General features: G+C 42.1%; 2 protein-coding genes across 2 annotated transcripts in view; one reads left to right on the forward strand and one right to left on the reverse strand.

Moving 5' to 3' along the window:
• The window catches only part of LOC139939368 (TPR and ankyrin repeat-containing protein 1-like), a 56,228-nt gene that overhangs the window by 15,581 nt on the left and 23,242 nt on the right, over positions 1-17,405 (reverse strand). The window contains exons 21-28 of the mRNA XM_071935189.1: positions 16,761-17,195; positions 15,873-16,196; positions 15,402-15,532; positions 13,385-13,577; positions 2,744-2,908; positions 1,856-2,055; positions 945-1,082; positions 257-421 (exon numbers count right to left, since the gene is read on the reverse strand). Of these exons, the coding sequence (XP_071791290.1) occupies positions 257-421; positions 945-1,082; positions 1,856-2,055; positions 2,744-2,908; positions 13,385-13,577; positions 15,402-15,532; positions 15,873-16,196; positions 16,761-17,195 (1,751 nt within the window). The remainder of the gene's footprint in view (positions 1-256; positions 422-944; positions 1,083-1,855; positions 2,056-2,743; positions 2,909-13,384; positions 13,578-15,401; positions 15,533-15,872; positions 16,197-16,760; positions 17,196-17,405) is intronic.
• On the forward strand, positions 3,084-5,926 carry LOC139939855 (uncharacterized). Its single transcript, XM_071936006.1, has 2 exons — positions 3,084-3,325; positions 4,638-5,926. The coding sequence occupies exon 2, from the start codon at positions 4,790-4,792 to the stop codon at positions 5,783-5,785; it is 996 nt and encodes a 331-aa protein (XP_071792107.1). The 5' UTR covers positions 3,084-3,325; positions 4,638-4,789; the 3' UTR covers positions 5,786-5,926.

Here is a 17,405-nt window from a genome sequence, read left to right on the forward strand (position 1 = left end):
TTAGAAACACACACCTTGTAATTGTCTGGGTTGAATTTGGGAGGGCGGGATCAAGATAAAAATATTGCATTGATAAGAAGCTAGAAATACACACACCTTATGCTCGTCTGGGTGGAACCTCAGAAGACGGGGTCCAGATGAACAAACGCATCAGTATAATGTTAAAAATGCCCTTCTGTTCATCAGGAAAAATTTCAGAGGGCGGCGGGGTCAAGATGAAAAGAATAAATTGATAAGAAGTTAGAAATACACAGACCTTATGATCGTCTGGGTTGAACTTTAGAGGGCGTGGTCGAGAGGATGAGCTAAGATTATCCAGATCAATAGTCCGCAAGGCTTCAGACGGCTCATCTGGCAGGTTCTGATGATCTGCAATCAGGTCGTTCAGGTACTCGGTGATCACTCGCCATTCTTTGTCCGCCTGTTTGAAAAGAATTGATCATGTAAAAGTCATCAATGTTTTGTTTGCGTTTAGAAGAGCAAGATTTACCGATATTTTCCAAGTTGTTTTCACCTCAATAAGAGTGTTCTTAACATGTTAATAGTCAGCAATATGTATACAAATGTGAATTTTTAGCAAAATAGCACGATTAGATGCATATACAACTTCGTAGTTGCAAAATAAGATGAAAATACTCAAGACACAATACTTGGTGTAACTTTTAAAACATTTTTATAACACTTTTAAAAAAAACACTTTGAAAAGAGAAAATCATCTCCCACTACCAATCTCTCATTGGTATTGCCAAGTTTCAAAATGATTTTCATTTCAGCAGCTTTTAGACAACAGTTTACTGTGTTAATTTTGATGACAACTATTTTACTGTTTTAAGATTAACAGGGCCCAATAGAGATGGCAGTTGGAAAACTGATAAGGCTACCCATGCTAAATAAACTAATAAATAAAACAATTCAACTTGATTGCTCCCCCACTGTCTTCTTACCGGGGAATCTTTGAAGAAGTTGTAGAGAAGAACGTCGTCAAACTCTAATCCCTTAGCTTCAAAGATGGTCATGACTAGTCCTACTTGTAGTTCAGCGGGTAACTTCTCAATTGCATCCTCATTAGCAACCAAGATCACCTACGGAAAGTCAAAATTCAAGAAACAAAATAATGCATAAATGTGGTAACTCAAAACTTCAACCTAATCTTCAAAAGGGATGGTATAGCATTGGTAATTACTCCAAAACTAAATGACCACAAAAACTTACTTGGTAAGAAACGCAGCAGCTATTGATGATACTTATAACATTTTGAGAAACAATTACCTTCAAAGGAATGTGTTGTTTAGTAGAGGGATTCAAAAGCATTCCAATTTGAGAAACGTTACTGTCCGAAAAATTTCTCAATTTGTCTATTCCAATTTTGAATTATTCTTCCTGCCTGGACTAAACCACTCTGGATTTTTAGCAATATCTCAAAAATGCTACCATCTTTTGAAATCAAATTTACACGATAGTTTTGTTGTACATATATGTATCTACATTTATAAAGGATTAACATAATTGAACAGTCCCTAACACCAAAGGTATACTTTGTATTAAATTAGAAACACTTGTTTAGAATATTAGGACTGAAAGGAAGGATTTGAACAAACAATTTGTCATCTATTTTTTGTCTGCGTACTAAATTTTATACACTATCTCCGTACTCTGTACACAAAATACAGATTTCCAGTAATTTTATTGTAAATTCAGCCACAAATTTATTTCAAGAAATAATTTTGTCAAGAGAAAAAATTAAAACGAACCATCACACATCGGGGATTCCCTATCACTTAAGAAAAAGGTGTGTGTTTCCTTAAAGTGCTAAGAAATTTCCTCATGAAACAGTGAGGAGGATTTCTCATCTTACCTGATGGGCACCGAATTCTATTTCTGATGTTTTCCTCTTGTTTCCGCAGAGCAGCATTGCTAGATCACTGAAGCTGCAGGATTCCAGCAGGACTGGGGAGGGTCCGTTAAACAGTCCCTGGTCCCGCTCCAATCGATCGAAGGAATTAGGGAAGAAGTGGGTCATGAGATCAACGATACTGGATGCCAGGTTTAGGATTCCTAAGGATAAAACAATAAAAATGGTTAGGTATCATCTCAAACGCCAAATGGTAGGAACATTCTGATTGGATAAGTATTCATGTTTGTTGCTTTGTTATTTAGCCTTTGAGAAAGACTCTGCTGGGGTTGGCACTTTAGGCCATTACCTACATGTATTTTGTTTGCATTTATACCAAAGGTCCTTTTGGTTGGTAAGCAGTTTACAACAGCTAATTTAATGTTCTTTATTCCCGATGCAAACTTCCATCTGTTAAATTGTTGCGGTACCTGCTGCTAACAAAATAGGATTTGAATTGCCTCTAGCTACAGAGCACTCTCGGTGGTCTAGTTGGTAAGACACTGTTTTAGAATTGCAAAGGTCGTGGGTTTGAATCCCACCCGAGTAATATGCCTGTGATTTTGTTCACAGAGCTCAGGAAAGTACCGAGTATACAGTGCTAACACACATCAGTGTATATGGGTAAAACCAAAAGTTAATATTCTTTATCCCCGATGCAAATTTCCATCTATTTATTTGATTTTCTTGTATATTTATTGAGGTACAAATGAGATTGGTCATCTACTAGATAAAACACCTAAGAACCATCAAAATATTCTCCAAGTGGCATGTCTGTCTAGATGCAGTATTGTAAAGTTTCCCTGTTTAAATGTGGATGAATTAAGCATTGAATATAACAATGCCTCTTACCAGCATGTGACCGGTAGTTGTGAGTTAGCTGATAAACTCTCTTCGGAACGGACACTGCCGAGTGTTTCCCAAGGGCCTTGACCGATTTACTGGCGTAGTGAAAGAGGGATTTCAGATCATCAAATCGGAAGGAAACCCCTCGCATGATGCTCTGAGCAGTGTCTCCTATGGGTAACGAAACAACAACAATATTTTCAAATCAAAAACAGGATGCTTTAAGTTGAAGTTGACACAGGTACAATTCAATTCAATACAACATTTATTTCCAATATTGTCCAAAACATAGAGAAGTGAAGAAAACTAATTAAGCAAACATAAAAGAAAGCAGTCATTATGTGACCAGGCACTTTAAGTGACTGCCCCCTCTTAAGTTAACTAATGGTTGACTTAGCAGCAGCCCACCTGCTGAGGGTCTTATTTCCCAGGGTATGGTCAGTGTGGTCAGCCCCAGCTCTACCCCAGGTATAGTGTAGCTATTGTGCAACTAAGTCATTCCATTGCAAGTTATCATCGTGTGAACAAGTCATTTTCCAAGAGTCTCAGAGCTATTCCAGTTTTCAGAGTTATTCCCATCCTTGTTATGTAAGTACCAAATCTTTCTTTGTTTCTTATTACTGCTAGACTACAATCCATATTTGTGTTTATTATTATTGCCATTTCTAAGGAGATTCCTTGTATTTTAAGTGAATTGGATAAGTTTCCTTTGTCTATACAATTGTAGTTCTTTGCACTTGTTGTTACTTTTGTTTTAGTTTGGAAGCACTAATTAAGCCAGTGTTTTGCCCAAACTTGTCCTTTTTTGATTGTCTTTACTCTGTTTATATTTGAAACAGTTGAGGATAATGTTTCCTTGGATTAATTTACCTTGCTATATGGAGGAAGGAAAAGAGTTCTTTTACAAGTTTCCTTGGGAAATAGTTTGGTTTATTATAATTAACTTTACATTTCATTGAAGATGGAGTGTATAGTTATTTGTTGTTTTAGACTCTTCCATGTCCATACTTTTATTGTTCATGTCACAGAGAAGTTTAAACTAGTTGTATGGATTTCATTTCATTATTGGTTTTTCTTGTTATTTGATTTACCTAGTTCATTGCAAAGTTCTTGCTAGGATAACTTTGATTGAGTCACTTTTGATAATTGTTATTGTTCCTTATTTTGCTCATTTTGCCATTAAGGTCTTTCAGTTATGATTAAGTTATTGTTTCTTTTGTACATTAGATTTCTGTGTTTCTATTCCATGAAACTTCAGAGATTTACAGTTCTTGTGTAAGGTTCTAGCATAGACCCCACATGAGATTCCTAGTGCTGTATGCTATGGGTTGTTTATTGCAGAGATGTAGAGATTAAGTAATTGAGTACACCAGCTGTGGAATGTCTTAGGAACTTCCAAGGTTCATGGCTGTGTGTTTGGTTTATTGACATAGGTTTAGCTACATCACACAACTCTGTGCTGTGTGTGTGAGGGCATGGTATAGCTAATTGCTATGTGATCACTGCACAGGTGGCTTACATCCAGAACCACTATCTAGATTGTTTATGTTACAGCCATGTTGCTAGCTCATTAGTATGTATTTGTCTTTCTGGACAGCAGTGTCTATTGTGTATAGCAGTGTTAAAACTTAGTTTTCTTTAGTGGACTCTAGAGTTTTCGTGAATATTTAATAAGGTGGACTGAGGAACTATTTTATCTTTGGCTAAAGGGTATAATACTAAATGTGTTTCTCTATTGTAAAAGTTTATCCTCTTAAGCTTGAGACATTTTCTCTTTGCCATAGAACTTAATGTTTCAGGTTTACTTTGGTTATTTTGATTTAATGTTTGTATTTTAGACATTTCTATTGTATAATCTTATGTTTGCTTATAATCTTTTTTCTTTTCTGTTCTTTTGTAGACTTACGCATCAACCCTTTTTTTTGTTTTAATCTTTTGTGCTTGTGAATAAAATACTTGTATAAAGAACCAATCTTGTCGGGTCACAGGCGTCGTAGACAGGATACAAGTAAGCAAGCACAAAAAAAGGGTTGGTGGTGTGACGCAACAAGGATGGAGACGCTGCAAGATCAAGTGAAGATGTTGACAGCGACGCTGGAGGAGCTGAAGTTAGCGAAGGCCGTGACACCCAAGATTGTTGTCATGCCACGGGACCGAGGAACGAAGCTGTCCGGAAAGCCAACAAGTGACAGAGATCCGGAAGTCCGTGAGTGGGCGGAAGACATGCTCCGTTTGACAAAGGACATGTCTGATGAAGAGGGCGCCCAGATAGTCCTGGATCATCTCGCCGGCAGTGCCCGAGCTGAGGTACGTCTCTGCCCCCCTTTGGTGAGAAGTACCCCCACACGCATCATAGAGCACATTATGCTGACATATGCATGCCACGAGACGCCATCCACACGGTGGGAGGAGTTCTACGGCAGACGTCAGCGTAGAGGGGAGAGCATCCAAGAATTCTCCCTCAATCTCCTGAAGTTACTCCGTAAGGTGGAGACCGCCACTTCAGAGGACAGCCCCCTACTGGAGAACAAAAACGCCATCTTGATAGAGAGATTTTCATCAGGGCTGGCAGATGCGTCTCTACGGCGTGAGGTGAGACGGTACACGCAAGAGAAGGAGGACATAGAATTTGCCGACCTCCGGAACACTGTTCTGTCGTGGGAGAGCACCCCACCACCACCTGTTGCAGAGGCCCGCGCAACTAGGGCGAAGACGGACGAGGTAGACAGCAGCCTCCAGAAGCAGCTGGACCATCAGGCAACTCAGCTGAAGGCCACTCAGGATGCCTTGAGCCAGCTTTGCGGACAGGTGTCACTACTCCTGTCCCGCCAGAAGACCCCCAGCCCCATGGCAGTCAACAGAGGCCCGCGGACCTGCTATAACTGTGGCGAAGTAGGCCACATCGCCAGATTTTGTCGCAGACCCAGAAGAGACCCGAGAGGAACACCCCCTGCAGCAACCCACACTTCCCACCATACCTGGACTGAGGCCATGCCCTTCAACCCGCCCCAACCAAGAGATTCCCCAAACGCCTACCCTCCACAGTAAAGAGCCAGGCGCTGGAGGGAGAGAGAGCTGGCTCAGCGAATTGGAGCAGAGAGGAAGTCTTTGGTAGAGCGGTGACGAAGAGCCCGGAAGTGATTGTTGAGGTGATGGGTCGGCAGGTCCGGTTCATCATCGATACAGGAAGTGAAGTCACCATTCTACCAGAGACTACTTTTAAGCAGTTGACACCCCAGCAGCCCAGAGTTCAGGATGTTTCGAACTGGCTGCGAGTCCAGGCTGCCAATGGAACGGAGCTGCCGTATGTCGGATACACTGAGCTCGACATGGACGTCTGCGGAGTCAAACTTGGCGGTGTTGGTGTACTCATATCGAAGGAGTCTGGAAAGATGGACCCACCTACTGGTCTTCTTGGCTGCAACGTGATAAGTGAGGTGAGGGCAGCACTGGAGGAGAAGCACGGGAGGAACTACCTAAAGACAGCACAGGGGAACGTAAACCACTGTTGGGCCGAGGCGCTACTAGCGTTCGAGCTAGGTGAACAACAGTCACCCAAGCTAGAATTTGCCAGGTTAAAGGGGAGAAAGCCGATCTGCATGCCAGCCCGTAGCAGCATGGTCATAACTTGTACGACACGACAACTTCGACATAGCCCGGCGGTTCTGATCCAGGCCGTACAGGGAAACCATGGCAACCTCCCAAGAAATGTGGCAGTCATAGACACTTGTTCCATCCCCATCAACGGATCCGTGTCAGCAAAGATGGTGAACCTAGGCGAAGAGGATGTGTGGCTACAGCCTAGGAGCAGGATTGGCATCGTTTCCCCCATTCGAGTGCTTAAATCCAGTACTGATGCGACCCCGGCGACAAGCAACGGTATCCATCTAGATGTGACAGAAGTAGAGTCCAATCGTCTTTCCACAACGGAGCCACCGATGCAAGAACACCTGCCCTTCGAAATCGACCTGGAAGATACAGAACTAAACAGTGACGAACAGCGGAAGCTGATGGAGCTCTTGGGTAGATACAAAGATGTTTTCTCCCAAGGAGCAGATGACCTGGGGTTCACTACAACCGTTACCCACAAGATCCCCGTGACCACTGACCAACCTGTCCGTGTGCCCCACAGAAGAGTACCCCCACACCAGATGGCAGATGTTAAGGCTCATCTACAACAATTGCTGGACCAGAAGATTATTAGACCCTCTACCAGCCCGTATGCTGCACCTATTGTCATCGTGCGCAAGAAGGATGGTAGCATACGCCTCTGCGTAGACTATCGGGCACTAAACGAACAGACCAGGAAGGACGCTTACCCCATCCCAAGAATTGACGAGGCCCTGGATTCCCTAGGTGGTGCGAGAATGTTCTCCTCATTGGATCTCGTGCAGGGGTACCACCAGGTAGCTGTTGCCGAAGAGGACATCCCAAAGACAGCCTTCCGTGCAGGCACCGGTGGTCTCTACGAATATGCTCGCATGCCATTCGGACTCAGTAACAGCCCAGCGACTTTCCAGAGGCTGATGGAGGTTGTTCTTGGAGATCTAAATTATGGGAGTCTTCTTCTATATCTCGACGACATCCTGGTGTTTTCCAGCTCCTTCCAGGAACACCTAGCGAGACTGGAGGTAGTGTTCAAACGACTTAGACAGCATGGCCTGAAGCTGAAACCCAAGAAGTGCTACTTTTTCCGAAAGGAGTGCAAGTATTTGGGCCATGTTGTCTCTGCGAAAGGTATCGCTACTGATCCTGCCAAGACCGCAGCCATTGGTGGATGGAAGCAACCCCAAACAGAGAAGCAACTGCGAGCTTTCCTCGGAATTGCTGGCTACTACCGGAAGTTTGTGAAACGGTTTAGTCAAATTGCAGCACCTCTCCATGCACTTCTCACTAAACATGGGTGTAAGAAGGGAGCTGCCTGGAGACGTCCTTCGTCAGGTCAACAGCAGGATTTTCAACAAAGGTGGAACGTAGACTGCACCAAGGCCTTCGAGGAGCTGAAAGCGCGACTGACGTCCCCTCCTATCCTGGGTTATCCTGATTTCAGCCTGCCTTTCATCGTCGAGACTGATGCCTCCTTTGATGGTTTGGGAGCTGTCTTGTCCCAAGAGCAGAAGCACGGCAAGGTGGTTCTCTGCTATGCCAGTAGAAGTCTCCGTCCACCCGAAAAGAATATGTCGAACTACAGTTCGATGAAGCTGGAGTTGCTTGGTCTCAAATGGGCCATAACGGAGAAGTTTCGGGACTATCTTCTGGGAGGAGAGTTTACGGTTTATACGGACAACAACCCCTTGTCCTATCTTAAATCGGCCAAGCTTGCTGCAGCGGAGATGAGATGGGTGAGCCAGCTTGCCCAATTTAACTTCAACATCAAGTATCGTTCTGGCAGGTCCAACGCGAACGCTGATGCTCTAAGTCGCCAGACAGCTCATGCCGAAGAGACCCTGCCAGAGGTAACCCACTCTACATCACTACAGGAGATTTCTGACGCAGCACCCAAGGTAAACCGAGTAAGCGTCCGCTCAGCCATTGCTGTAGAGGCTACCCCAGCAACGACTACCCTCCCAGGGTACACTCCTGAAGAATTGGCCAGACTGCAGAGTGAGGACCCAGTTATCTCCAGACTTTTTGTGTTCTGGAAGCATGGAGCCAAACCAGACTTGACCCAACTGAGACGAGAGACGACAGCCACGAGAAATCTCATACGGAAATGGGATAGAATCCGAGAGAAGGATGGTGTTTTCTATCTTCATTCCCAAGATCCGTTGGAAGGTGATCGTACTCAGTTAATTCTGCCCACCAAGCTACAGCCAGTGGCACTAACGGCTCTTCACAACCAAGCTGGACACCAGGGACAGGAGCGCACCCTTGCATTGGTAAGACAGAGGTTCTACTGGCCAGGCATTGCTGCAGACGTAGAGAGGTGGTGTAAGAAGTGTGAGCGATGTACTGTTGCAAAGGCACCAGTTCCAAACATCAGACCCACCATGGGAACCCTTCTTGCTGAACATCCCCTTGACGTCCTTGCGATCGACTTCACTCTGATGGAGAAATCTTCAGATGGCAAAGAAAACGTTCTGGTCATGACTGATGTTTTCAGCAAATTCTCCATCGCGGTACCTTGCCGGGACCAGAAGGCATCAACCGTCGCGAAGGTACTTGCCAAGGAATGGTTTCAAAAGTACGGTGTACCAAGGAGAATTCACAGCGACCAAGGGAGGAACTTCGAGTCGGCGCTGGTGAGAGACCTTTGCTCTGTGTATGGGATTACCAAAAGCCGGACCACTGCCTACCACCCGCAAGGAAATGGGCAGTGCGAACGTTTCAACCGGACACTTCATAATCTCCTTCGTACCCTACCCTCAGAGCAGAAGAAGCGGTGGGCTGAGCACCTGCAAGAGCTGGTTTTCATGTATAACTGTACGCCACATTCATCCACGGGTTTGTCACCATTCTTTGTGTACATGGGCCGAGAGCCAACCCTACCGATTGATCTGATGTTTGGCTTAGCAGAGACGGTGACCACTTCACCACCAGATCTAGACGCGTGGGTGAAACAACACCAACAGAAGTTGAAAGATGCTGCTGCATTGGCCAGAGGAAAGATGCAACAGAAGGCAGAGAGTAGGTCTAAACGCAATGACGTCAGGGTTAACGACAGGGGAATACCCATCGGGACAAGAGTTCTTCTTCGAAGTCACCCCCTTGGAAGGAACAAGATCGCCGACCACTGGAAGGCAACCCCCTATGTTGTTGTTTCTCAACCTCAGCAGAATGTTTATGAAATTCAACTGGCTGACGGCACTGGGCCACTGAAGCGCGTTACAAGGACGGAGATCCTTAACACTAAAGAAGTTGTCCCCAGCGAGGAAGACCAACAAGAGGAAGCGACCCCCATGTCATCAGTTGTCAATTCAGCGATGCCTGAAACCAAAGACCAGGACGACAACACGACCAGCTTGGACGGGTCCACTCTTGTAATGAAGATTACCTACCCTGTGTCCCAACCCCCAAACCCAGTACTTAGTTCATCTTCGCCTGTGTTAAACATTCAGCCCCAAGGAACGGACATAGCAGCGGAGCCTGCAGTGGATGCAGTCTCCTTCGATTCTCCTTCGGAACCTAAGACGTCAAAGGCTGATATTCATCCTGAGAGTACGCACATAGCAGCAGAGCCTGCTATGGTAGCAGTCTCCGTCGATCCAGTCGTATCCAACGTCGATCCAGTCGTATCCAACGTCGATCCAGTAGTATCTAACGTCGATCCCATCGTTAACACCGCAGATGACACTCAACAGTCTACTTCGACTCCAGACGAACCTGTGAGCAAGCCGTTGAGGCAATCCACTCGCCAAGGAGCCGGTAAACACTCCAATCCTTTCAACCTTCCCAGGACCACCAGTCATCGACTTAAGTCTACTTCATGTATATCAGCAAACTCTACTCTTCGGAGCGATCGTTTAGAGGGATGGATCGATGGTTTTCTACAACAGGCGGTTACTCTTACTACTCCACTCCAGACGTCAGAGCTATGAAGACGGCTATTAGAACTCTTCCTCTTAGGGACTGTAGTTTTGCTATGTATTTTATTAATTTTTGGTTTTGCATTATTCGGCACTTCTGGTGAATGGAATCCATTAATCAGGAGTAGTATCCAAATTTGTTTAAAAGTTTCCTTGTGAAACATTTTTTCTTTTGGACTTTGTTTTTGCTTTTCATTTATGCGCAAAAATGCACAAATTGGCGTTGTACCGCAAAATGGTAGTTTCATATCAACTCAGTTTTTAAAAGGTTGTTGTTGAGTTTCAAGATTAATATTTTGCGTTTTTTTGTCATTTTACTGTTAAATATTGGTGTGGAACCCAATAGGTTAGCAGAGGAGATTGTGACCAGGCACTTTAAGTGACTGCCCCCTCTTAAGTTAACTAATGGTTGACTTAGCAGCAGCCCACCTGCTGAGGGTCTTATTTCCCAGGGTATGGTCAGTGTGGTCAGCCCCAGCTCTACCCCAGGTATAGTGTAGCTATTGTGCAACTAAGTCATTCCATTGCAAGTTATCATCGTGTGAACAAGTCATTTTCCAAGAGTCTCAGAGCTATTCCAGTTTTCAGAGTTATTCCCATCCTTGTTATGTAAGTACCAAATCTTTCTTTGTTTCTTATTACTGCTAGACTACAATCCATATTTGTGTTTATTATTATTGCCATTTCTAAGGAGATTCCTTGTATTTTAAGTGAATTGGATAAGTTTCCTTTGTCTATACAATTGTAGTTCTTTGCACTTGTTGTTACTTTTGTTTTAGTTTGGAAGCACTAATTAAGCCAGTGTTTTGCCCAAACTTGTCCTTTTTTGATTGTCTTTACTCTGTTTATATTTGAAACAGTTGAGGATAATGTTTCCTTGGATTAATTTACCTTGCTATATGGAGGAAGGAAAAGAGTTCTTTTACAAGTTTCCTTGGGAAATAGTTTGGTTTATTATAATTAACTTTACATTTCATTGAAGATGGAGTGTATAGTTATTTGTTGTTTTAGACTCTTCCATGTCCATACTTTTATTGTTCATGTCACAGAGAAGTTTAAACTAGTTGTATGGATTTCATTTCATTATTGGTTTTTCTTGTTATTTGATTTACCTAGTTCATTGCAAAGTTCTTGCTAGGATAACTTTGATTGAGTCACTTTTGATAATTGTTATTGTTCCTTATTTTGCTCATTTTGCCATTAAGGTCTTTCAGTTATGATTAAGTTATTGTTTCTTTTGTACATTAGATTTCTGTGTTTCTATTCCATGAAACTTCAGAGATTTACAGTTCTTGTGTAAGGTTCTAGCATAGACCCCACATGAGATTCCTAGTGCTGTATGCTATGGGTTGTGTATTGCAGAGATGTAGAGATTAAGTAATTGAGTACACCAGCTGTGGAATGTCTTAGGAACTTCCAAGGTTCATGGCTGTGTGTTTGGTTTATTGACATAGGTTTAGCTACATCACACAACTCTGTGCTGTGTGTGTGAGGGCATGGTATAGCTAATTGCTATGTGATCACTGCACAGGTGGCTTACATCCAGAACCACTATCTAGATTGTTTATGTTACAGCCATGTTGCTAGCTCATTAGTATGTATTTGTCTTTCTGGACAGCAGTGTCTATTGTGTATAGCAGTGTTAAAACTTAGTTTTCTTTAGTGGACTCTAGAGTTTTCGTGAATATTTAATAAGGTGGACTGAGGAACTATTTTATCTTTGGCTAAAGGGTATAATAATAAATGTGTTTCTCTATTGTAAAAGTTTATCCTCTTAAGCTTGAGACATTTTCTCTTTGCCATAGAACTTAATGTTTCAGGTTTACTTTGGTTATTTTGATTTAATGTTTGTATTTTAGACATTTCTATTGTATAATCTTATGTTTGCTTATAATCTTTTTTCTTTTCTGTTCTTTTGTAGACTTACGCATCAACCCTTTTTTTTTGTTTTAATCTTTTGTGCTTGTGAATAAAATACTTGTATAAAGAACCAATCTTGTCGGGTCACAATTATATGAAAACTGGAATACGAAACAATCACATAGGAGGGGGGGGACAAAAATGAAAGGCTTGTGGCAATGTACAAACAACATACCAGAATAATGGTTGAATTAGTTAAATAAAAGAAGGGACATATCAAATTCATTAAAAACAATCAAAAATCTTACTAGAGTAGAAGGTAAGTAAAATGCACCTCCTATACAGTGCTTAAAGACACTGGACACTATTGTTATGTACTAAAAATAATTGTTAGCATAAAAACTTACTTGGTAGCGAGCAATGGAGAGCTGTTGATAGTAAGCTTGGGCGATATCGATTTATTTTATTCACGATATATCGCCGACAATACATCGCGATATTCGATATAATCGCGATTAATGAAATTTGACATCATCAGTCTTAAAACTCCAAGTGAAAGTTGTAGAAGAGACATTCCTAGTATAAGAGAGGTGTTCTAATGACATATTCTTCTGGTTTTACTCCAAATCTATGGGGTATCAGCTAGCAAATACATCGCGATATTTAATCGTTAATCGATATATCGCAATTATCGCAATATATCGCGATATATCGCGATATATCGCGATATATCGATATTTCGATTAAAACCAAATCCATCCGATATCGAAATCGTGTCTAAATTAATATCGCGATATTTGATAATATTGTGATATCGCCCAAGCTTAGTTGATAGTATAGAACAGAAACGGCTCCCTCTGAAGTAACGTAGTTTTTTAGAAAGAAGTTATTTCTCACTGAAATATATTTGAATTGAATTCGTGACCTCAGCTGAGGTCTCATATTTAAGGCATCTGAAGGCACACAACTTGTGCGACAAGGTTGTTTTTTCTTCAATTATTCTCTCGCAACCTCGACGACCAATTGAGTCCACATTTTCACAATTTTTTTATTTCTTGCATAATGTTAAGAATACTGGTTTGACAACTACCAAAGATGTCCAGTGCCTTTAATACACACTGGTTTTGTACGTTGGTAAAACCAAATAATTTGATAACGTCACTGTAAAAACACCTGGATCCCTTTTATTGGAGTTTGTGGTCCAACAAGAACCCACCCACACACACAAATGAGAAATAGGAGAGAGCGGTTTTATACATACCTGTCAGAAACAGTGCATTGGGGTCATGTGAGCATCGAATGAACAGCGATAACTCGGCTTGAGTGAAGTCCTGAGTTTCATCCACGTAGATTTCATGGATGACCCAGTCCATGGTCTTGATGTCTCGGAGACGGCTGTAAAGATGAAACACCAGGTCACCTTCATCAAAGTAGCTCTTCTGGTTCTTCTCGTGCTACATGGAAAACAATAGAATAGAAACCTTTTGTATTTTTGCAAAAAAAAAGTTAATGGCCTGCAGCCGATTTCATGAAACGCTAGGATTAATCCTATCTTGAGTTAGGACGAGTAACCCCTCCTAACTTAGGATGGGTTCAATGCATCCTAAGGTCTATGGATACGGAACTTAACTCGTCCTAAGTCCCAAGATTAATCCTAAGTTAGAAATAGTTTGGTAAAATTGACGGCTGATGTTTTAACCCGAGAAGAGTCTCTCTCAATATGCTCAAGGCTAAATGACAACACAACAGACATGAGCAGTAGGCCTGGGCGAATAATTCGTATATACGGTTAATGGCAAATAGGTTTTTCTATCCGTAACCGCGAATGCCTTTTTTTCTTAACCGGATATCCGCAAGGGGCGCGAATACCTATTAATAAACCGGATAGTCCTGTAATTACAACCAAGTAACCGGATATTCCTATTATTTGCGATCATCGGGGCAACAACTGATAGGAATGTTTTGTCTGAATCCTTATGAAACTTCTATTAAGACAGCATAAAACAACATAAATTAAGTATTTATCTATGCTCACCTCCGTGAAGAGTTAAAACAATGACATTTCTGACGTAATTTGTTCAAAGATTACAAAAGTTTTCCTTCACGTACAGTCAATCGAAAAAAAAGAAAAACAAATCGCAATATTTAAATTAGATCCGGTTATTTTTATGATTGAACCGAGTCACACTGTCTAAAACTTATATCAATCCGCCCATAAGATCTCATTCACAAACGAACAGCGCCCTCTAGCCCTCTTTTTTTTTTCTTTTTAATAGCACGCTCTAACGGCGGGAAAAAAATATTCAAATATCCAGTTGATTTCGGATAGTTGGCCAGCGGTTAACCAAATTTCACTATTCGCCCCAGCACTTATGAGCAGGTATTATATAAGTGTAACATAAGCAGTGAAGTGGAAACACATTCATAGATAGAGATAGAGAGTCAGAAAGCACAAAGCAACTTTTGTTATTTTTGATACAATACACAACTAAATTGGACACAAGGATACAACTTTTTGTTGTGCAGCATTCTCTCTTTAACAGTGGTTCGTCGGCCAATTAGCTAGTTACAACACCTGAGGACCAATCAAAAACCTCTCCAGGTTGTCCTGCAGACTAGTTCAGTGTTTATAAGCATCCCTATTTAACATGTAATATAACATATTAAGAGTGAAAAGCTGGTGGCCAGGTGAAACGACAAGTCCAATGATTGGCTAGCAAAACCTGTTAAGCTATACCAGCACTCCAAAGCACTATGATGCCATCAGTTTTGTTTAAAATACCCTACTGTCAGACAACCACTTCGCCCCTCAATTATTGCATCAACATGCCAGACGGTGACTGCGCTATATATTCCGACATACCTATGTTCCGACAAACCTATATTGCGAAAAAAACCTTGAAGTTTACATACTAGGGTTAATGTTATGGTTAATATTATGGTTATGGTTATGGTTATGGTTATGGTTATGGTTAGGAAACGGAAAACGCACTAGGTATGTCAGAACATTGGGGTGTCGGAGCATAGGTTTGTAACTTGCCAGTAGTACCAGCAGTCAGTACACGGAGTAATCATAAAGCTTGGAGATGATCATTCACGTATGTTGACACATATTGGCCGAGATCTGGGTACTGATCTTCCTTAGGCTTTTCATCTTGCTCTAAAAGGAAGTAAACCACCCATTTTGTATAAAAGTAAAAATCTGTTGAAGACAATTTTATTTGTGAACTATTTCCTTACAAAATTAAATAAAAATATAAAAAAATATCCAAACGAACCTCGTATTTCTTGAAGAGCAGGTATATCTCCTCTCGGTCAGCAGTGAAGTTTGGCGCCCTCTTGCGACCGAGATCCTTGTAGCTCTCCAGTGATAGATGACCTTGGTCAGTGTGTAGAGCTTCAACTGAACCTGCAAGTACAGAACAAAACAACTTATTAAACGCAGTGGACACTATTGGTAATTGTCAAAGACTAGCCTTCACAGTTGGTGTATCTCAACATACGCACCAAATAACAAACCTGTGGAAATTTGAGCTCAATCGGTCATCGAAGTTGCGAGATAATGATGAAAAAAAAATAACCCTTGTCACATAAAGTTGTGTGCGTTTAGATGGTTGATTTCGAGACCTCAAGTTCTAAATCTGAGGTCTCAAAATCAAATTCGTGGAAAATTACTTCTTTCTCGAAAACTATGGCACTTCAGAGGGAGCCATTTCTCAAGAAAGCGTGAACTTTTTCTCAACCCCTACCTTTGATGAAAGAAACGATTTCCATCCAAATCAGCGTGGGATGATAAGACAACTTCTTCTTGTTGATCTTAGGCCACATCTCGTCGGCAAACACTTCGTAAGTGACCTCCCGTCTGGGGTCATACTTTGCCCTCCGATCTCCACCTCCTTGGTTGTCATGACGACCACCCTGGGCAGCGGCCCCGATGTTGTGAATGTCACTGTCATCGTCATCGTCTGGGGTACCCTCTTTCGAAGGGTCGTCCTCCTGAGTTCTTTCTGGGTCCTCCTCGTTTTCAAAGTCCTCATCGTCCAGGAGGGGTATAAAGGTCAACGGCCCATCCTCTGCAGGATAACAAAAACAGAATGGCATCACATCTAAGAATTCTAGAACTGGCATTATGGACCGAAGGAAGAAAACAACAGCTTTTAAGGAGTCTTGTCAAAAGTAATTCAAGGTCAAAGTTTTGTCTAACTGTAGTAGAGACATGTTTTGGGGGACTTTTTGTTATTCATAATCAAAATTGTACAACAAAATTGTCAGGGTTTGCCTAAAAAAATATTGACCAGAGCTGGATTTGAACCAACAACTCTGGATTAACTTGCCAGCGCTCTACCAACTAAGCTATCTAGCCCTATGTTTGCCGTCTCCTCATTTTCTCAGTATTTTTTCAGTCAATTCATGTGATTAACATCACAGTTTGAGGCAAACAGGCTAAATTGGATGTGATTTACAATCAGTAATTAGCATTTAGGCCTAACAGTAAAACCAGTAAGAAATATTATTGTTAAAATTTGTTTAAAAAAACACACATTGAGTACAGGACTGGATGTGGAAAACAAACAAAAAGAACTACTAAATACTGTCTAGATGTACATTTATTTGACTTTCTGACCATGACCTCTCACCTTCTCCCCACCCTCTGATCTTTCTCTTCATCGATCCATCAGCAGCCCGTGGGAAATAAGGGCGTGGCAGCGATGCGTCAAGGAGCAGCATAAACTGACGCGAGCTCAGGAACAACGGGTACCGAGCCTGAGGAGCGTCCTGGAACCGTTGAGGGATCGGGGTATCCTGAAGGCGTTGGGGCTCCGTCGCGCACTCGCAGGCGTGGGTCATGTCGCAGAAGTTGCGCTGGACTTCACTGCACAGCACGGCGTTCTTTGTGATGAAGATTTGATGGAGATGATCCATCATGGTCGGGACTGCTTCGTCGTTGTTGTCTGCAGTGTCATCTGCTGATGGGGCGCCCTCAATGCAAGCAGTCTTGGCATCGAGGCGTCCTCTGGTCTCATTATGAAAATCGTCAGCTTTAGCATCTCCCTCTGCTGACACATCCTCATCTAAAATGACAAAAAAAGTATCAGATAACTTTGTCCTTTTACTCCTTCAATGCCAAGTTTTTTCAATTTTTTAAAAATTTTGTAAAAAAGAAAACCTATTTTACTGACCAAAGAAAGTGTATCTCGCTGGTTTGTTGTCTTGGTACATCCCAAATCAAAAGTAATTCTTTACAGAGTGATAGGTTATAAAGTAAAGGGTCCTTTTTCCAT

The sequence above is a fragment of the Asterias amurensis genome, chromosome 7 (assembly GCF_032118995.1).
Source record: "Asterias amurensis chromosome 7, ASM3211899v1".
In the NCBI taxonomy this organism is placed as follows: domain Eukaryota; kingdom Metazoa; phylum Echinodermata; class Asteroidea; order Forcipulatida; family Asteriidae; genus Asterias; species Asterias amurensis.

Bases quoted from the DNA above. Each gene is read 5' to 3' on its own strand.
- LOC139939855 (XM_071936006.1), top strand. From the start codon at position 4,790: ATGGAGACGCTGCAAGATCAAGTGAAGATGTTGACAGCGACGCTGGAG.